General features: G+C 39.7%; 1 protein-coding gene across 1 annotated transcript in view; it reads right to left on the reverse strand.

Annotated features, from left to right (window-relative positions):
- Positions 1-4,989: 4,989 nt before the first annotated feature.
- Positions 4,990-22,410, reverse strand: part of LOC138003497 (band 4.1-like protein 3) — a 30,590-nt gene continuing 13,169 nt past the window's right edge. Inside the window, exons 9-16 of the mRNA XM_068849601.1 lie at positions 21,714-21,801; positions 20,703-20,791; positions 16,241-16,307; positions 14,901-15,070; positions 13,110-13,213; positions 10,781-10,879; positions 8,505-8,541; positions 4,990-6,337 (exon numbers count right to left, since the gene is read on the reverse strand). Coding sequence (XP_068705702.1) covers position 6,337; positions 8,505-8,541; positions 10,781-10,879; positions 13,110-13,213; positions 14,901-15,070; positions 16,241-16,307; positions 20,703-20,791; positions 21,714-21,801 — 655 coding nt within the window. The 3' untranslated portion in view covers positions 4,990-6,336. The remainder of the gene's footprint in view (positions 6,338-8,504; positions 8,542-10,780; positions 10,880-13,109; positions 13,214-14,900; positions 15,071-16,240; positions 16,308-20,702; positions 20,792-21,713; positions 21,802-22,410) is intronic.

Here is a 22,410-nt window from a genome sequence, read left to right on the forward strand (position 1 = left end):
AAGGCGCAAAACTTGTCGCATGATATGTAAATAATTGTTTTAGGCACATCCTGATTTATAAATAATTTTGATCGCGAAATGAATTATATATAAATAATGAATTACACAACTTCAATTATTTATAAATCAGTCTGTCTCTAAAATATTTATTTACATATCATAAAGTTAGACAAACCAGTTGTAAATTTATTATTTATAAACAATAAACTCCACCTCGCGTGTAAATCGATTATTTATAAATAATGACTTTCGCGTCTGGGAACAAAGTCATTATTTATAAATAATGACTTTCAACCCTGGAAGCAAAGTCATTATTATTTATAAATAATGAATTATAACCATTATTTGTAAATGATAAAATTGGCTCTTGCCGCATGTAAAATCATTGTTTATAATAATGCGCTCCACCTCGCGGAAACCATGTAACGTTGTTTCAAAGAGATTGACATTATGGCGGACCGAGATAGATTGTCTCGTGCTATATCAGAAGCCGTCTCTCGCGCCGTCAGTGATGCCTTGGAAAGTGCCTTGCCTCAGACAAGTAATCGGGTAAGTCACAACGTGGCTATCGGATTTTAATATTTGAGCTCTGATTGCTGCGCTTTTATCATTCGATTCCCCGCTGTTGTAGGTTTCACCGAATGAAAATAGCTCTCGCTCTGAAGGAAACACCGTCGTTTCTGCGGTGGCTAATGCTTCCGGCACAAATCCGCAGGTGGGAGTTAATCACTTCAAGTACCTTTAGAACAAAAGCAATACCACACTTTCATTGTTTGCTTTATCTAGTGGCCTCACTTGAAGCGTTGAATGTTTGGTATAAGTTTGTCACGCCATTGCGTGACAAACTGCTGGAATTACTTCTGAGGTGGTTATTTTGTGTGTGTAATCGTAAAATACCGTTCGGTTAAATCGCACAAAACCGTAATTCTCGAGAAGCCTGCATTAATAACTAATAATATTAATGAACCTTATATCGCTGGATACATTTTTTCTCATATCAGGTAAGAACGCACCAGAAGAATTTGCCTTGATAGTTGACAACACTGATGAAGAAGTACCGATGAGGTAGAAGCGGTAGATGTTCTTTCTAATTTAGTGCTAGGGGGTGAGGTAGTGGATGAAAACCCGGACCTCGGGTGTTATTCTGGCTACATTACGCAACGAGACGCATTCAACTGTTTAAATACAGGGCCTATAGGTCAACCTTTACTGGCAAACTATTGATCACTCACATGATGTTTAGGAGAAGAAGAAGAAGAAGAAGAAGAAGAAGAAGAAGACGACTTTCTAGCGCTGGAGCACTATTTGGGGACACTGTAAATTCAAATTAACAAATCAACGCCAATCACCATACTACTACTACTACTACTACTACTACTACTACTACTACTACTACTACTACTACTACTAATAATAATAATAATAATAATCATAATCATAATCATAATCATAATCATAATCATAATCATAATCATAATCATAATCATAATCATAATAATAATAATAATAATAATGAACGCGACAAGAAATGAATGCGACACCACAGAAATCGAAACCCAAAACCACTTCGGGTAAAGGGGAACGAATACCCCAACCTTCGGTGTTGACGCTAACTTTGGGGCCGAGTTACGACGAAAACTAAGAACGCTGGAAAATAAATATCCCCTAATAAAACATGGGTGCATAAAGGAGTGCAGACCTAGTCTAGGTTAAAAACCTCCAGACCGACTTTATATGACTATCTTTAAATCTCCTCAAGTGGCCCTACCCCACATGTCTGTAGGGTATTTTCACTCATATGATTAGTGGCCATATTGGTTTCAGAAGAACTAATTTGCAGTTGGATTCCCAGGGTTAGTGTGGGACACCAATATGGTTCCCGTTTTTTTCTTCAGGGACACCAACATGGCCGCTGTGAGGTCATGTAAAAAACAATACACTGCCACATAGTCAGAATTACCATTTCTTATGATTACACGGCTGAGCCGAACACGAGAATTTGGAAATTTTAAGGCAGTCTATAGTAAAGGCATTGTATGAAAGATCACGCGTCCAAGAACTACTTTCACTTTCACTAAGGTGAAAGTATAACTTTCTTTTCTTTAGGTCCGGAGGGAGGCCAATGAAAAGAATTGACAAGGAGCAACTGGAGGCTTTCTTAAAACTCAAGATTGCTATGACCAATGTATTTCATGTTTCCAGACCCACCCTGTTCATGGATATTCGATATTTTAACATTGACAACCATAGATTTTCCCCCTTAAGTGGTCCTGAGATACGCCAGGCTGTTGAAGTGATTGCAAGCAACCACCCGAATGTTGGAGAAGTGATGCTCATGGGTCATTGGGTTCAAGAGTCAGGGACGCTATTTACAATACCAACCCAGCTGGCCCTTTATAACACCTTAATCTCGTTATTTAACACAAATGAAACGGCTTTACAACGGAGGCGGGGGGGTGCAACTAATGCCCGAAACAGCTTGTCACGCAATGGCGTGACAAACTGACAAACTTATACCAAACATTCAACGCTTCAAGTGAGGCCACTAGATAAAGCAAACAATGAAAGTGTGGTATTGCTTTTGTTCTAAAGGTACTTGAAGTGATTAACTCCCACCTGCGGATTTGGGCTGGAAGCATTAGCCACCGCAGAAACGACGATGTTTCCTTGAGAGTGAGAGCTATTTTCATTCGGTGACCTACAACAGCGGGGAATCGAATGATAAAAGCGCAGAAATCAGAGCTCAAATATTAAAATCCGATAGCCACGTTGTGACTTACCCGATTACTTGTCTGAGGCAAGGCACTTTCCAAGGCATCACTGACGGCGCGAGAGACGGCTTCTGATATAGCACGAGACAATCTATCTCGGTCCGCCATAATGTCAATCTCTTTAAAACAACGTTACATGGTTTCCGCGAGGTGGAGCGCATTATTATAAACAATGATTTTACATGCGGCAAGAGCCAATTTTATCATTTACAAATAATGGTTATAATTCATTATTTATAAATAATGACTTTGCTCCCAGGGTTGAAAGTCATTATTTATAAATAATGACTTTGCTCCCAGACGCGAAAGTCATTATTTATAAATAATCGATTTACACGCGAGGTGGAGTTTATTGTTTATAAATAATAAATTTGCAACTGGTTTGTCTAACTTTATGATATGTAAATAAATGATTTGGAGACAGACTGATTTATAAATAATTGAAGTTGTGTAATTCATTATTTATATATAATTCATTTCGCGATCAAAATTATTTATAAATCAGGATGTGCCTAAAACAATTATTTACATATTATGCGACAAGTTTTGCGTCTTATTTATAAATAAATTTTCTGGCAATTTTCATTATTTTTAAATAAGAAAAAATGTCACAAATTTGTTCTAAATAATTTTTTTAACAAACGGCGCCCCATAGGGGTGGGGGCATTTGATCACCTGAAATGGACCTATGATGAGGCATTTGAACAGCTTTTTGGCCAAGGGAGGGGGGCATTTGAACAAAAAATTTCCAAGAATTCAAATGCCAACATTTTATTTACCAGTTGAGAACCACACAATGGTTTTCTTTGTCCTTCATTATCCTGCAATTTGATTGGTTACCTTAAACAAGCCTTGAAACCTGATTGGTTGTTTTGTTTAAGTGTTCTATTCTGGGAAATGGTGCGACTTAGAGCAAAAAATAGTGCGATTTGGGAATACTAATCAGAATGCAAGGATCACCGGTTGAAATAAAAAGCGTAATTGGTAATCTCTTGTTCGGCGCGTGATGAAATATGAAATAAATGATGAAATGGTATATGAAAAGAATCATATATGAACAGCGGATATGAAATCAAGTGACCGTCGCACCGGAATCGCGAGGTCACGGGTTCAAAACCCGTTGAAGTCCTGAATTTTTCAGGCTTCTCTACGCAACTGTAAAAATTGCATTCATAACTGCGAAGATCATAGCTTCACTTGATCGCTTGAAATATGAAATCACGCATAATGCAGAGGGCCAGATATTTCCATATTTTTGAATTCCGTCTTTGTTATTTGGCCGCGTCGTTTCTTCAAAGGCTCTTGACCAAAAAGGCCGACCAATATGCTGTACAATTATAGTGTTACCTCGGGGTAAATATGGCATCCAACCGGAAATAAAAAAAAAACAGGAATCTGATATATGGAATCCGGAATGGCAAACAGATTGCTTAACAAGACATTAATATATTCATCGAAGAAAGTACAAAGAAAACAAAAAGAAATAAAGACAAACAAGCACAACAAACTACTTGTTCCTATCCTTTGATAAACGGTAGCACCAGAGTTTTGGGTCTTTCTGCAGGTACTGGAAAGCATTGTGATTTTGGTCACTTGGAATTAGTCTTTATTTGGAGTTGTTTTGTTTTCTGTATTTTGCTTTTACGTAATTTCTGCTCCGGTACCTGCAGAAGCAGTCAGAGTTTTTAATCTAAACAACAATCACTGTTATTGTAAGAGCCATGAAGATGAGCTTAGAATTCGATACATCTTCAAATTCTTGCGCCGAACAAAGTCCGCTTGACTTGTGGCTGATTCTGATCAGGTGGCATCGAAATACAGCCAGGTCGGCCGTTTTTGCTGGAGAGAATAGAACAGACCACAATGCCGGGAACTCCGCCACCACAAATTGGCGAATACTGTCGGAAGGGCTCTTCAGTGTCCAAGGAAGTCCTCGTGTGGTTCGGTCGAACTCACTAAACTAACATGAAAAACGTTTCCGTAACAAGCGCGATTTCGAAAAAGAAAAACTAACTGGACCAACGATTGCATTAACACTGTCCTTGTTTGAAATAGCTCAAAACCGTCAATTATAAAAGATACTAAAGAAGGATCATCCATAGGCTCTCGAAATTGACATTCCCATGCAACGTTTACCATTTAAAATGTCCCGCGGGACATGCCCCAACACCCTCCCCCCCCCCCAAAACAAGGGTTTACCCAAAAGACGACACTAAGCAACACTTGTGGTTCCTTTTATTAACAGCAAAATTACTCGCTTAACAGGTCAACGCCATAACAATCTATGTACGAGCATCTAAAAGCCCTATGGCTACATTTGAACGACCAAGAGATAATGCCGAGGATATAGCTATAAAATGTAAGGCCGATTACAAAAGATTCAGTATCTTCTCAATTAAAGTCTATCGTTTCTTGTGCCAACAGGTGCAGACACGAGCACAGTTTAGCCTCGTTTTGAACGCGAGTCCAAGCGCATACATTTTTGTTACGCCTATTGGTTAAGCCAAGTGATTACCAAAAGGGTTGTTTTAGCGAGCGTCATTTCGAGGCTCTGGGGAATAAACTCATTCAAATCCTTGTATTTATTCCCCAGAGCCTCGAGATGATACTTTTTGTTTAGGACTGAATTTTAATATATCGAAAGTGGGCTATTCGACGTTCAAAACCATTTGAGGGTTTCACGCAAAATAAACAGCGAATAAATAGGAAAACAAATAGGATAATAACGAAAAAGAAAATTCGTTTAAAAATAAAAACATCTCGTGAAGAAGGTACACCATTTCTCTCCTTTTTTCAGATTTCGTTGTACAGTTCGAAACTGTTTGAAGCCGACAATGAGAATCGCCTCGCCTTTTCGGCAAGTTAATCATCTCTTTACGATTGATTTAATTAGGTGCAGTAGCGTTTAAAAATCCTCAATTATTCCTAGTCTCTTCCAAATGTTGACCTTTATCACGTGACAAAGTTCTGGCTACGTGATTGGTCAATACCTTACAAGGAATTAATGTTACAATATGTGATTCGAACTTCACAAATCTACAAAATTATGCTTATGCGCTTCCCTGACTTGTCGGCTCTATTGAATAACAACTGCTACGTCGCATTTCGTTAACGTCAAGTAATTTTCTTGTTTCTCAGGAAGGTCTCGCCGACACCGGTTGGCTTTCTCGTCATTATTGCCTTCGTTTTGTGATTAAAATTAGAATGATACTGGATCAACAATGATTTCTTTCCATTATTTAGGTAGAAACAAACTCTGTCAAAGATTAAGGGGAAATTTGTCTTTCTTAAAATATAAAATCACAATCACATCTCTGATTACATCTCGAAATAATAACGCCCATAAATTCTCAAAGAAATTCACACCCAAAAGCCTATATAAAGCATTTACTAATTCAAAGGTCACGTCAATATATTCTTCTACGTGGGAATATCAAGTTTCAGTTAAAGTGAAATTTAAGATATCACTATACGAACGAACTGATAGCTGCAGGGCAGTAAAAGCACACAGACAACCACAGCAACTCAACGTAATGTTGTTAAATCCAGGGGGAAGATGGTAAACTCTGAAAGGAAAGAACAATAACGACATGTGACACAGGTGCCTCCATTTCCTACGACGCTGACTCGGGGGATACTCGGAAAAAATCCGAGTGCTGCTTTGCGAGAGCCGAACCTTCGTCGAACGACTTTCGATTAGTTCGGGTGATCTACCACCGAACTACAGTAAACACCCGCATATAAGAACCTACAATTTAACACATAAGAATCAGGTTAGCCTAAAAAATGAAACAAGTTCTTATCTAAGAAATGACCTTGAAATTTCAGGCGACTGGAACAAATTTCACTTCAAACTGTACAGATTTTGTTCAAGACTTATTTTTCATAGTTATGAAAATATAAAGCCGGAATTCAAAAAAAGGTATCAGCGTCGTCATCAGAAGAAATCAGTCATACCATATCATAGAGTAGACATCTTTTGTGGAAATAAAAACTAATTCAAGAACCTAGATAGCCTGAAACTACCGTAACCACTACTTTCATATGAACCTATTTGGCCTAACTTGGAAAAATCTAGGTTCTCATCTGAGGGTGTTTACTGTATACGTGACTCCTAAGAGCTTGCTCATAAAAAAAGTTCCGGCTGAGAACGTAATCTTTTCGATTTTATCGATGACAGAATTTAAGCAGTAATAATGATACTACATAAATTTCGAATATAAATAAATATAAATAATAATAATACATAATATAATAATAATTACGTAATATTAATATGATAATTAATATTAATTTATTGATTATAATTATAATAATAAATAATAATAATAATAACATTATTATTAATTATGTTATCTTACATTATAAATATATTTCGAATATATGTATTTATATTTTAGAATTTAAGCAGTCGAAATATCGTAATTCACATCGTGAATACCTTCACCAATGCCCGGGACTTGTGTTTTTTTCCCTTTTCAACGTGAAAGCCGTGGTTTTCGCTTATTGCACTCTCAAATGGTCTCAAACTTACGGAAGGTTAAGGTATTTTTTGCAGTAACAATTTCACAGCTCTTCCTCCGTTCCCTCACACCGAATTAAGGTGTCATGTCACCAGCTCATCGGCATGCAAAACGGAGTGTAATGGGTTTTCCTCCTCTTTCGAGAGAACTTCCGTTTAGCCTCGGATAACTGTAACGTGTTTCGTTTGCCTTATAGGTAACAATAAAGAACCTTGACGTCAGAACAATGGGGCAACTGTAGAACGCAAATGTCTCTAAACAAATTTGATTGCAAATCAGTATTACTTCCTCCGCTTTCAAATTATTCTTCAGTAGGACTGTACGTTACTTTTTATGAAGGACTGCGCATGTGCGGAGTTTGACTGCTGAAATTGAGAATGTTAGCATCGATAACCAGTGTGATTTCGAGTACGAGTTCTGGGATTTTGATTACTGCGCATCTGTACTGCGCAGTCCCGTGTGCTCAACTTGTCCCGGCCAAGGGGTCTGCGACGGCTTTAGCGGAAAGTACAAGTTTGTTACGTTTGCTTTTCGCCGTTTACTGTGAAGGGTCAGGCTTCCCGGCACTAGAAAACGTGAAAACCCCAGCAACTCAATCAAAACTGGCACCGAAATGTAAACTTCATCCCATAATAGTATTTTCTGCAGGCTGGAGCGTATTATACGCTTACCTAAATACGTAGAGCACGACTTCGAGAACGCGTGTAAGTTGCACTTGTTCTCTTACTCGCAATCGTTGCCCATGCTAGCATTCTCTAATATATCAAAAATGAGTGCGAGCGTTCAACAGGGGTTCCAAACACCGAGAAACAGATGAAAACACGACGCAGAAACAATGAAAGCACTCCGTCTTCGCCGCGGTGCTTTCATCTGTTTCTCGGTATTTGGAACCCCTGATTAAATACGAAGCAGTGGATTTTGATAAAGCTTCTCGAACGAGTGGCCGATTAGTGTCTCGTTCATCCTGGTGGACTTGGGTGATGAATTATTAATAAGATTAAAAAGAGCAGTTTGAAAGAGCCAATATCAAAAACACCATAATAATCTTTGTTTGTCCCTCCAAAATTCTGCATAAGCATTGCTTTTTTTATATTTTCTCTTCGGACTTACAATGGTCCCAAGAGAAACTGGAAACAATGCTTATGCAAAATTTTGGAGGGACAAACAAAGAGTATTATGGTATTTTTGAATTGGCTTATCCACTACTTACTATTCTCCTGTTACTAACGGAGCGGGTTTGGTCTCCTCTGTAAAAAAAAAATTCTCTGAATAAATATAAAATGGCGAGGAAGAGGCCACGACTGGGGAATCACATTGGTCTCCTCTTCAAACCAATCAAATCGTGACGTCAACTTGATCACAGTTAGTCTTACATCACATGATCGCACATCAGCTGGCCTTCAACAGGAAACCGGAAGTTCAGCTACTCAAGTGGCAGCAAATTCAGGTTAAAATATTCTTTGAACAAAGACAGGTATTACTTTAAAACCCTGAGGGACAGGTATTACTTTAAAACCCAAATTTGAACGGTAACAGACCGAATGCATAAATGGCAGCCAAAAAATTATTTTTTTGTTCATGTGCTAATTAGACTCACTAGCCTCGCTCTCAAGCAACCTTTCTTTTGTATTTTGTACATGCAGACGAGGCTAGTGAGTCTAATTAGCACATAAACAAAAGAACATTTTGTTGGCCGCCATTTATGCATTCGGTCTATAGTAATGGTTTAGACGAAAGATAGAAGTGGTCCTCGCAATTAGCTGGGCAATTTAAGAAATTTTCCCTAATTATAAACACCTGAAAAATTCAGGCGACTTCAACGGGATTCCAACCCATGACCTCTGCGATGCTGGTGCAATGTTCTACCAACTGAGCTATGAAGCCACAATGTTGGATCTAGTTTGTACGTATTGCGGGCCGACGGAATTGCCCATAGTAGTCTCGGACTGTTTTTCTTGCCACGTGCTTTTAAAACCTGGAAAATTTTATGTGTGGAAGTTGTTTTGCAAATTTCTTTTGTGGGCCGGTTTATACCTCGGAATTCTCCTACTACGAGGTACCTATCGAAGAGCTCATCAAGAGGAGCCTCTATCTCCCATACTTGGCCTCGGAGTCAACCCTTTCCCGAGTAGATTTATTTATAGAACACCTCCCTTGGGAGATTCAGCACGCTCACTGTTGTAAAAGCCAATCTCCCTTGGGACATTCAGCACGCCCACTGTTGTAAAAGCCAATCAAAACAGAGCTATCTCAGCGTCAAGGAAATTATGACACCTGTTCCTAAAAGTAAATTTACTCGGGAAAGGGTTGACTCAAGGAATTAGAGGAGATAGAGGCTCCTCTTGATGAGCTCCTGCTTTCATTTATTCCAAAGTATTTCGTTCAGTAACATTTCAGTCATCGTTATTCTCGTTTTTGTTGTCGAACCGCGCGCTTTGTAATGTTTGTTTATCCTGCTTGGGTATCTCGTCAGTTGGAATAGACCATTTTACAGTTGTGTGCTTAGTTACCTGGCCTTTGAATGAAAGTGAGGCTGGGGTTGACCATGCTTTGATAGAAACCTCACAGCTTTTCTTATGTAAATTCCTACTTATTAGCATGAGAACAAAATCATTAACATAAGAAAAGCAGTGAGGTTTCTATCATAGCAAGGTCAACTCCAGCCTCACTTTCATTCAAAGGCCAGGTAACTAAGCACACAACTGTAAAATGGTCTATTAAACCGCTATAAGCTAAACTGGAGCTTATACACACAGTTGGGCCGAAGCAGGTCAATTTGTTGGGATCATTTGTTCCCGTGTAAGGACTGACAGTGAATGATCTGAGTGCGAGGATCTCTTCTACCTTTCGTTTTATGTTTATAATCAGCACTTCAAAATATATACATTTCCTTCAGTAACGGTTTACATACCGCACAGAGTGACAATCGTATGACCTCGAAAAAGTGTTCGCAATTTGTTTCACGGACCAATGTTTGGCAAGATTAAAACAAAGCTTCTCCTTATTCCTAGCAAGGAAACTCCTAATATGGGCAGTAAACAGTTTGATTTCCCAATCACATTATTGCATTTCAAATGACGTCAAAGCGAAACTTTCCAGAAAGTTTCATGGAGAGATGACTTTGTTTGCATCCGCGTTCGCTAAGCCAACGAAAAATACGTTCTGTTTTTACGTTTATTTTTCAAGGTCATATGAAAGTCGCTCTGTCATATTCTTGGTTTTCACTCACGTGATCAATTGAGGATTGGGTCAGGACACCAATTTGACCGCCCTTTATTTATTCGAGGACACAAACATGGCGGTCGTGACGTCATGTGAAATCCAAGAATACAGTCTCGTGGAAGTTTAAGAATCTTTTTTCTGCGGTGAGATCGGACGTCAGCCTGTCAAGGCACCCTGGCAGTGACTATTAGTCCATACTTGATCTCACTCACTCACCCAGCTAACCCACGCATGAAAGAAAATAGTTTCGTGGTAAAAGCACACCTGTTTGTTCCATAGGTTTTTCTTCGTCTCTCTTTTCTTCATCTTCTTTCTCTTCTTCCAATCTGGGTTCTTCCAAGATAGCTTCGCTCCTTCGGTTACCTATCCAGCATAAATCACAAGATCAGCATCATCATCATCAGCATCAGCAGCAGCAGAAGAAGAAGAAGAAGAAGAAGAAGAACAACAACAACAACAACAACAACAAATACATCAGAATCGGTTGATCTAATTTAAAAAAGCTTTTTCATAAGAATACATCCTTATCATAACATTTTCTTAAAAAAAAAATTACCTTGAACACACTAATCCTAAATATAACAAAAATATCAAGAATCCTAAATTCTTGCTAGTTCCATCTCGACTAGAACCTAGAATTTACATAAGTAGAGAACTATCAAAATGACAAAAGGAAACTAAGAACTGTACTTATTACGAACAAAACCATAAATGAGTCAAAATCAATAAAATTCGGAGTCTATTTCTTAAATTGACCTTTTTAAAATCTCCAAAGAAATTCCCCTTCTTTGGTCGTGAATTCGGTTCCATAGTATAGCTGTGACACAAATATCATCTTCTTGGCAAAATTAGTCTTCGGTCTCGGTGTATTACATTTGTAAAACACAGCTTTTGCCTCAAGTTGCAATTGGACTCGAGCAGCTGTCTGACGAACAATTCTTGAAGTGGAGCAACACCATACACCTTACTCCAAAATGGCCGCCATGGGCCTTATTCGCGCGGCGGCCATATTGGCCATAGACAATAGATTTCGCACCCCGAGCCTCGAGTTGAAATGTTTGGGAACGAGTTTCGGTGCATGCGCAAAAGCAAAAGTTTTCAATCCCTTGGGACTCAACATGGCCGCGGTATGATTAAGGCCCATTTTAGTATTCGCTTGTTCGATTGAAAATTGCCCCTTTTGGCCTCTTCTCGTGCAATTCTCGTGCTCTGATTGGTTCACTCAATCTCGGTTATCAGCTCATATACCTTAGTTTGACCATATATGGTAAATGATTGCGCTAAACGTTGCTAAGCTAAAATTTTTTACGCCAGAAATCGAAATTTCTCTTGGTGTAAAGCACAAGAAAAACGTTTTTGGGGAAAGTCTGGATCAATTTCGAAGCTTAGAAGTACGCGAAAAGGTAAGAAATGTTTATGTGATGAGCCTGCGTCTGTCTGACCACCAGGTATTACACAACATCGCATCTTCATCAAGTTTTTTCGATTTTGCTAGGATTTTCTCCCTTTTTTCGCTCGTATTTCGTACTTCCAAACTTTTGGAGTTCAAAGAATTTAATAAAACAATTATTCCATTCGCGCTTGTTGGATATGCGACTGGTTATAGCCAACTCGGCGCTACGCGCCTCGTTGGCTATTTACCATCTCATATCCAACGCACGCTCATGGAATAATTGTTAAATATTCTTTTGAATTTCACGTTTAAAAGCGAGGCCAAAAGGGCCAATTTGCAATCAAAAACAAAGGAATACTAAAAAGGCGGCCATTTTGGAATAAGGGTGCATTATGAACAAACTATGACCCAAAACCACCAATACGAACAAACAGGAGCCCATGACTAGGAGCCTCCCAATGCATTACATCCTTGAGTCAACCTTTGCCCGTATCTTTCTATTTTTAGAACTAATCCTTCAGCGGGAGAGTCACATTTACAACAATTTAAGTCAATTTGCACAATTTGCATACATTGTTTTTGCTATTTTTGTCTTTGTTCCACAATAACTTTATTCTGATTGGCCATTCTAAACAGTGTGTGCAGAGCCGAAGAACTCGTGGCGTTCTAAGAATAGAAAGATACGAGCAAAGGTTGACTTGTAGGGCTTGTATAGGAGAGGCAAGCTCGTACTCATGCGCTCCTGGAATAAAGAATGGATAAAGAGCTTCAGCTGCTCAAGCAACTGTGGTGCCGTGTCGGTGTGGAAGTCAAACGCAGAAATGGGTTTATCAACTGGGTTGATATGGTAAACTGACGCCCGCAGAGAAATTTGAATGCCAACGCTTTCAGCGTTGGCCCTTAGTCAGAGCGAATTAAGGAAATAAAGGCTGCTGGCGTTTTAGACAATGAAATATGGAGATGCTATACCGCTATCAACAGCATAGTGCAATCTTTCGCTACAGAAAACGCTGTCAACGTTTTAATCAATCCGAGCCTGTCATGATATGTTTAGAGTTCCGGTGAGGCCAATCGGCGCGTTTATTTTCTAAGGATCTAAATTTAAGTCAGGTTTGGGAAAAAAAAACACCGTTGGAAATCTCTGCAACAATCTCTCTTGGAAGTCTCTCCCATAATCCAAACTTGAAATTTGTTACTGACCATCAAGGACCTTCGATGAGAAGCGTTTACTTGAAATTCGCTCGAACTCTGGGGGAGCACGGTTGATTTCCTGACTGTGGCGAGCCTGATGCTGAGTTCGGCCACTGCGGGGAATAAATAAAACAATGGACATAAAGGACTGTTCACCCTTGACAAGTTTAGAGCGGTTTTCAATTGAGTGTCGAAAGTAATTAGCGAATTGCTTTGGTTTGATTACTTCACTCAGCGATTGGTTCAGAGTTCTCGCGCCACTTTTTCAACCAATCAGAAGTGAAATCAAAACCAATCGTGGCTCGCGCGTGCACATTTTCCCCGCGCTTTGTGTCGGCTGCGTGTTATTACTTCGAGTTTTGATTGGTTAACTGGATTGTCTCCGTCCTTCTCGATTGGCCAAAGTAATTACTTTGGTTTTGGTTTTACGACACTCGATTGAAACTTGCTCTATCTCGGTGAACGAAATTAATAATTACTTTTAGATACGAAAGGTCATACATGTATATTCTACTCATTTTGCTGTTGCAAAATGAGCGCCCATAACTGCGACAGTCATTTCATTGAAGATTTTAAGTGCCACTATGATTAAAAAAATCACTACCTTTTTTTCTTCAGATTTTTAAAACTTGAGCTTTGATTTTTATTCAAAGGCCGTTTACTTTGAGTGTAAGTTTTGGATTTTACGGTCCGCCATTAGGCACGTTTAAAACTGCCTGACTGGACCTCAGAGGGTTGGATCCAGGGCAAAGTGACGTCAAAGGTTCACTGGCTTAAAATTTCAGCGTATGAATGCAGCATATTATAAATGCAAAACGCAAGTTTTAAAATCTGAAAGCCCAAAACCGCCGTGCTGCATATTACTTCTGCGGCGCTGTACCCACGCATTGCATTCTTAAACAAGTGAGTCTTTGACGTCATTTTCTCCTCGATCCAACTCTCTCAACATCTTAAAGTTAGTAATGGCGAACCATTCAATAAGAAAATTCCAGTTATAATGAACAGGTGTCTTTTTGAAACCACAGCTTAAAACTTTGGTAGCTTAGTGTTTATTTAACATAGTTAGGAAATCCCAAAGAAAAATAAGAATTGATTTTTTGGTTAATAAGTATAGGAAATCGAATGAACTTACGCGCGCCTTTCGCGATTTATGGCCACTCGTGACCACGAGTATGCCCAGGACTAACAACTCATTGTTTGGTCTTCGCAGAAGTCTCTTTAGCTATCATAATTCTCAATCAACTTCAATGTCATCATCGCTCAGCACAATAAGGGAACTTTCTGGTGCTGCCTCCTCGACATCCGACAGCTTAACGTCAGCAAATGGGTCAGTCGCGCGAGAAGCTGTTAGGGCTTGCTGGATGGATGTCATGCAATCCTGTCCTTGGGGGTGGGCGCTTAATGGAATAAATACGGTAATCCATCGCTGTGTTGCCATAGCAACTCCGTATTGCACCCTATGACCTCTTTTGCACTCTATAACTCGTTTATGCATTCGTCATTGACCAATCAGAAACGCGATATTCTGTTGAGTTAGTATTATAAAAATTCTGAACTTTGAAGCGACAGAAGGTTTCTGATTCCAATCCACCCAGCGGCCTCACCTAATTTTCCGCTGGCATAGATGAATTCGAGATTATTATTTTTAATTTTGTAAATTTTGGAATTCAGTCATTCTATCATGGAGTAAATACAATCCACAACGTCTATATTGACCTTCATCTTAGATGTGTTTTCTTCAATTACAATGGGGCAAATTTTTGAAAAAAAAAAAAAAAAAAAAAAAAAGGAATGACTGACCTATATCGAAACTTTGACCCAAGTTTCATGAATCCGACTTCTTTTGGAGGTAAATCGGCCTGCGATAGTCTGAAAAACGAATGGTGCTCCACTCCAACTTTCCAAAGTCGCTTTGTAGCTCGCAGACTTCCCAACTTGAAACTCAGTGCCATTGCTCCATAACTATCATTCTATAAGGCCATTGAGTCGCATTAGAGAACACATTATAAGCTCAATAATGCACGCAAAATGTGGTAAAGAACATCAGCGACAACTCGGCTATCACCCCGTGTGCCGCTTTTTTGTTCTTACCACATTTTGATCATCTTTGATCTATTACTTAGGTCGTGTTCTATTGGGATCAACCGTTACAAGTGCAACCGGTTTCGGTTGAAGTGGTTGAGGTTCCCAATAGAACACTTTTCCAACCGTTTTCGGTTGAAACGCGGTAACTCCTAGGAATAGTTATTACCAGTCTTCTCAGCGTTGACAAGTTGAGGCCCGAAAGCAACACGGCAGGAGCCCGCGGCCGACTTTAAATGGCCCACGTAAACGACAGCGGTCGCTGCCAATGCTTTTTCAACCGTTTCAACCAAGTTTGATGCCGGTTGAAAAAGTTGATCAACCAAACCAACCGAAAATGGTTTTTTCCCAATAGAACACGAAAAAACCCAACCAACCCAACCAACTAAAAACGGTTGATCCCAATAGAACACGACCTTAACAGACGCACGGCAATGTGGAATCTATTCGCTAAATAATAGCCTGAGTGTAAATTAAAGGATAGCCTTACATTCACTCTTTGATTGCACCTGACGTTGGTCAAGGCGGGCATGTTAGTGGAAAGAACAATAGCGAAAACGTCTTTTGGGAATTTGACTCTAATATTATCCAAAACTTGGGCTAAAATATTCTATTGTTTTGGCACCACCATGGCCGTGTTATCACGTGAGTGCAATCAAAGAATGGTGTCGGCAAAATTAATATACTCGTAACAAGCAAAATAGAAAAGTGTGAGCTTTCATTGAGAACTAGCGATGTTCTGTCAAGGGAACAACGATGGAGTTTGATCGTCTGGAACTTCTGTTGGTGATTGACGTTTCGCGAGCCTAAGGGAAGTCATCTCTGTCTCTCTGAAGATGACTTCCGGGTAGCAAAAATCTCGATAGAGTTTAATCACTTTACTTTCCGGAGGCAAATCGAAGAAAGACTGCTGATGCACAGACCGCACGCGCCAGGTCTAAAATTCCCACGTGCCTTTAACATGCAAAGAATATGCTACAATGGGTACAAACATTAGGGAGGGGCCTGGTACACGCGTCGCACCGTTCTCAAGAAATTTTTAGACGACGCTCACTTACCTCGCTTGCAGGTCTGATGGTCAGAGTGAACTTCTTCTTTTTGAAAGCAATTTTAACAATCTTGGGCCTATTTAGAACAAGGTTACCACATCAAAAACCGTAATTTGAACTTTGTAGCACTATGTTATCTACTTTCGAGAACTGAATAGCCATTAACGCCTGGTTTACATTGGATCATAAGCATAAGCATAAACATCAGCCTAAGTATAAGATAACGAAATCGTTTCCAGTTTCTTATGCTTATGTCACGTTAATAATTGTGTATGCAGGGTGAAACATAAACGGAAGCGTAAGACCGAGGTGGCCGCCTTTTTTGTTAAGCCAGTGGATATTGAAGTTAATAGTGCCTAAGATGGCGTCCGAAGGTACTGTTTTTTACCAGAAACTTGCCGTGGTTGGAGAAATTCTTCTTCGTCGGCTTATGCTTATGTCGCAGCGCAAACCAGGCTTTAAAACGGAGGCACAGTTGTTCATATCCCTAATAAACTTACCCTGGAGTCTCCAAACGTTTTTTGAGGACAAATCAAATCACGGTAATTTAACGACGGTTCGTGCGCGAAAAACCTTAAATAACAATGACCACAACCAGGTTTTCTGAGCCCGCGAGACTTAGCACCCCCAGCAAACCATTGTTTTAACGAAAACCGCTGGTCAGCAACCTGGTTCTGGTCTTTGCTGTCTAAGGTCTTCCTCGTGCGCGGACTTGAAGGGAAACTTCAATATAGGTCTTACAAAACGTGGACCCCAAACTTGACCCCACCCACTGGAGGAAAGAAAGAAAACCATAGTTTGAGGATACGAGCACGTACTTCCTGAGATGGTTTTAAGAAGCGCTTAGTGCTATGATTCATGTGACTGAAACTATATACTTTCTCCTAGAGTAGATTCCCAATCGTAAGTAAGTGCGATCTTTGTTCGATTTAAAAGGTAAGTTGTGGTGAAAATAACTACGCATGGTTTCTGAGGAAACGATGCAACGTAAAATTGTCCCCTGGGAGGACAGGTGGTTACTAGTAAAATTCGAAACCCAGAAAGATTGAAGGAACTAAAAGGGAATAGGTGGATTAACATTGGCATTGAGCATATTGATCATTTTCGAGTTCACTTCAACTTCTTTTTCCCAGAAAGTTGAAGGGCGAAGTGCTGTGGTTATTAGTTCTACTTTTCGTGTGACTTAAAGGGGCTAGGTCACGCAATTTTAGGCAATTTCAGCACTGATCGAATGGTCATAGAATTAACTAAAAGATCAAAATAACTGTTCAAAACTATAGAAGAACTCTAACAAAACACAGGGAGGCCAAGAAGGGACATGGATGGACAAAACTGGAGAGGATTGAAATGGACTGAATTTGGGTAAATTTGACAAACGTCGGCCCACCTTTTTTCAAATTTAAATCAGTCTATATCAAAATGTCATTTACACAGCTGGAAAATCATTGTCAGTTGTTATGTGGCCGTGATTTTGCAAATGAAAGACTCTTGCTCTGCCAATTTGACGTTTAGAGCTCATAATTTACAAAATTAAACGAATATACCTAAAATAGCGTGACCTAGCCCCTTTAATACCTAAATCATGCACTACGCACGCCCTTGTCAGCATGATCCATAACTGGCACGTCAGCTCTGATGGGAACTCGGCCGCGATTAGAGCGGTTTTATTTGATTTCCGTAAGGCGTTCGATCTTATTGACCATAATATCTTAGTGCGTAAACTTTCAGATTACGATATTCCGAACGCCATATTATGCTGGATTGTTGACTTTTTATCGGATAGGAGACAGAGAGTTAAACTCGCCCAAGACTGCTTCTCCGAATGGCGTTACATTCCGGCCGGTGTTCCACAGGGGACAAAGCTTGGGCCGTGGTTATTCTTAATAATGATTAATGATTTGAAAGCAGGAGAGGCAGAGATGTGGAAATATGTGGATGATACCACAATCTCTGAGGTAATAACTAAAGGGCAAAAGAGCTGTATTCAGCAAATGGTAGACGATCTTGCTATTCAAGCAAGGAATGACGGTTTTCAGTTAAACGAAAGAAAATGCAAAGAGCTTAGGATTAGCTTTGCAAAAAACGAACCAGAGTTTGACCCTATTTGGGTGAACCGTCAGACCCTAGAGACTGTGAACAGTGTGAAATTATTAGGACTCAATATAAGCAGTGATTTAAAATGGAATGTCCATGTGTCAGAACTAGTTAGGAAAGTTGCAACAAGATAATATTTTCTTAGACAGCTTAAGAAATCGCATGAAGCCACAAGAGAGCTTCTTCTATTTTACATTACATGCATTCGCTCTATTCTGGAGTACGGCAGCCCAGTTTTTCATCGCGCTCTACCAAGTTATCTAAGCGAAGACCTAGAAAGACTTCAAAAACGCGCTATGAAGATTATTTACCCCGAACTATCGTATGCTAAGGCTCTAGAGCTGTCTGGACTTCCAACACTGTATGATAGAAGAGAGTCAATTGCAGCAAAGTTGTTCGATGAAATATGTGCAAATCAATCTCACAGTCTTCACAAACTACTCCCAAGTAGATACCAACCAAGCTACTATCTGAGAGAAAAAAGAACATTTATTCGTCCGAAATGTAAAACTGAAAGATGCAAGAATAGTTTTCTTTTAAGTTTTGTTTATAGTAGCTGAGAACTAGATATAAATTTGTTTCTTATTGTATATAGGAATTTGACGCATGCTTTTAATGTGTGATTCTTTAACAATTTTTATGTAGTATAAGTCCTATAATTAGTTTGTAGTTAAGCGCAGTTGTAAATTTTGTATTTGTAAGCCTTACCGCAATTCAGCTTTTGGCTGCAAGTTTTTAAGGTGAATAAACTATCTATCTATCTATCTATCTTAAATAGTACACAAAAGACAGACTTGCCAATCACCAAATTCAGTACAACAGCGGTCAAGATCAACTAGCCACTTGATTCACTCCTCGTCCTTTGTGATGCTTTCACAAAGCATCACAGAAAGTTCGCAGGAGACATTGCTCCGAAACGATTACCTGGGAGTCATTATTTCCTACAATATGAACGATGTCTTAACGAAACATCAGAATCATAGTACATGTAATGTTTCAGATCCTATTTCCACAGTTCTGTAATCCTTATTTTACCCTATTTAGGTTTTCAAAGTAAAGTTATCACACAGTCTTAAAGGTTGTATTAGCAAGTTCTATGGTTTCGTTAACCTTAAGTTGATATTTCAAAACACCCGCCGAATCAAGTTTTTTTTTTCTCGAAAATTTTTAAGATATCGTTTCTGTAGATCTCAAAAATTCAAGATTGTGTACAGTGTGTTGCTGGGATTGCAATTTAGATTGGTAAAACGAAACGTCGTTTACATGAAAGGAAAACGGATCGTTAACAGAACCCTTACAGGAATCATTCACACTTTTGCTGTTGCGGATCACACAGTCAAAACCGGTCACAACATCAAGTGGGAAACACTTTGAAGTCTTAGCAAATGGAAGATCTGATTTACCCTGCGAAATAAGAGAAACCTTACTAATACGTGAACTTAAACCAACGTTGAACGAAAACGTTGGCAGTGAGAAACTCTGGCATTTATTTGTTAAGAACATTGTTCTTAATCTAGTTTTTAGTATCTCTCAAGTTTTACACATTTGGTCAGTCGTCACTTTTGAAGATGTATGTTGTCTCATACGTCAAGTTCAAATGCGTTATCATATGTTTATCACCGCAGTTTGTTTATTGTTCTTGATTAAGTTCACAGGAGTTAAGTCCTGTTAGGCAGGGTTGATATCTGGATGAGAGACCATAGATATATACGACACGAGAGATCCTTTCGTGGACACCATATGGCTTTTTGCAATCGGAATACTCATATTTAACGGAATCTTGACCATTCACCAGTTCAGTTCAGCCTGACAGCTTTTCCTATTTGTATTTCACGAAGCTGCGGTTAAGTTTATATAAACAGATAAAATGAGCATCAAAGAAGCGAAGGTGAACCAGAAGTCTAAACAACAGAGCAGACTGCAAGCTTCTCTTTTAATTACCTGCTAACAGACAGACAGCTTTTCTTTTTGCCTTGCGTCAGCCCAGCGAACAGAAAAGAAAAGACACCTCTGCTAGCAGGAAACTGTTCTAATCTTCTGTGTAACAAGATCGTACAGCCTATCTTTATCCCTGCATTTGCGCATAACCACAATTCCTTGCGTTTTGAAGAAAAATGTGTTCTGCTCCCGATTAGAGAGCTGCCTCGTTCATTCGCTTCCGGTTCATTCATTGCAGCAGCAACAAAAAGCCATGTTTTCTGCAATAATTTGGTGTTTCGATATCGGCGGCGAATCTTCTTGAAACTGGGGAAAATCGCCTTGAAGCTGGGGGCGAATCGTCTTGAAACTGGGTGCTAATTGTCCACGGGGCGAATTGTCCTTTATTCAATCGACCAACTATGACGTTTCGGAGCAACATACATGTTTCTTTACTCACCAAACAAACTTGTTGATCAAGCGATTGTTGTGAAAGATGTGGATTCCCCAGGCTGACACTCCAACAATAACCGACTGGCCTTCAGCATCCTATAAGGCAAATAGATTCTAAATGACGTCTCACTACTGAAGGAACCATGACTGCCGAATATACTCTATCCCATGCAATAATGACTGTATGAGTATATCGTATACACCAAACGTCAGTGTGGTTCACGAATCAAAAGACGGTTTTTCTTTGAAAATAGGAAAACCCTGCTTTGTCAGCGCATGCTTGCCAAACTAACCACACATTTGAGTGGGATAATTCTACTATCACCACCAACCGGCAGTACCATCAACGACTTTGTCTGATACTGTGGAAGCTTGGCACATCAATGCCACCCATGCTACCAGCTTTGAAACATAACGATAGCGGCCTTTTTCTGACAAGTACTATTAAAAGACAATGACTCTAATTGCCAATAAAACTGGAGCACAACTTTTTTTTTTAGCAAATTGGTGAGAATATAAAAGGACTCTCGTGTGCGATAACTTCGCATCATGATTACCGCATTCTCGGCCCCTGAGTCCGCTTTCTTTTGGTCAGCACCAAGAACACGGACTCTGGCCACAGCCAAAAATACGCGCAGTCGCGGTAATGGTATAATGTGGTAACCATTGACGACCGTTATTGTTTCAAATTTCTGAGAATGCGCAGAAGAGCCGGAAGTCCGAGATTCGCGGACTTCCTGCTTTGGCTGTGGCCAGAGTCCGTGTTCTTCGTGCTGACCAAAAGAAAAGGGAACCTGGGGACGAAAATGGGGTCACCCCTGATGAAGCCAGGAACAGCAGTGTATTCATCAGGAGATGTAGGCTCCCAGATAGTCGGAAAACGCACGCATTTTCTTCTCTTTCCCTAATATCTGGGAACCTAGACCTTGAGCAGGCGAAACAAATCGGTTCGGGCAAAAAGGTACTTCGGCTTGAGGGCGAATCGACTTATCACCAAACACGCAACGTACAGCCTTACCACTGCTTGGTGCAGATCGACTCCGTACAATGGAAGCTTCCTGGCATTATCCAGGTACTGCAACTCTGCGTCTTCTGGTGTCATTCCCCTGCAAGGTACGAAATGACCTAACGTGAAAACGCCCTTTGTCTAGTTATTTGAAAGTATGTTTTACGGCCTGGTTTAAGCGCTATAGTTGGGAAGACTTTAAGGAGGCTCGGAAGGGTTTCAACAATTAGAGGACACGAATGAAGATACATCATTGCATCACGTAACAGCAATGTCATGGTAATGTCACCGTGGCAACGGGCAAGCCCTGTCAAAACACCCTATATTTTGTCTTTTGTTGCTTATATCTTAAAAACGAACTCGGCGACGCCCATTTTTTATTGCTGAAAAGTGATTAGAAGGCCACGATGAAACTTTCTGCAAATTTTAACAAAATTCTGTCTCGCGGATTCAGAGCCACCTTTAAAGTGGTACTATGATCAAAAAATCATTTCCTTTTTTCTTCAGATTTTGAAAGCGTGTTCGCTTAACACCTAACTGGCAAAATTTTGAGATTTGAGTTTTATCCAAAGGCTCTTTATTTTGAGCGTAAGTTTTGGATTTCATGGTCCGCCATTACTCACGTTCAAAACTGGCCGATTGGACCTCAGAGGGTTGGATCTAGAGAAAATGACGTCATTTACTCACTAGCTTAAAATTTCAGCGTGTA

The sequence above is a fragment of the Montipora foliosa genome, chromosome 5, assembly GCF_036669935.1.
Source record: "Montipora foliosa isolate CH-2021 chromosome 5, ASM3666993v2, whole genome shotgun sequence".
Classification (NCBI taxonomy): domain Eukaryota; kingdom Metazoa; phylum Cnidaria; class Anthozoa; order Scleractinia; family Acroporidae; genus Montipora; species Montipora foliosa.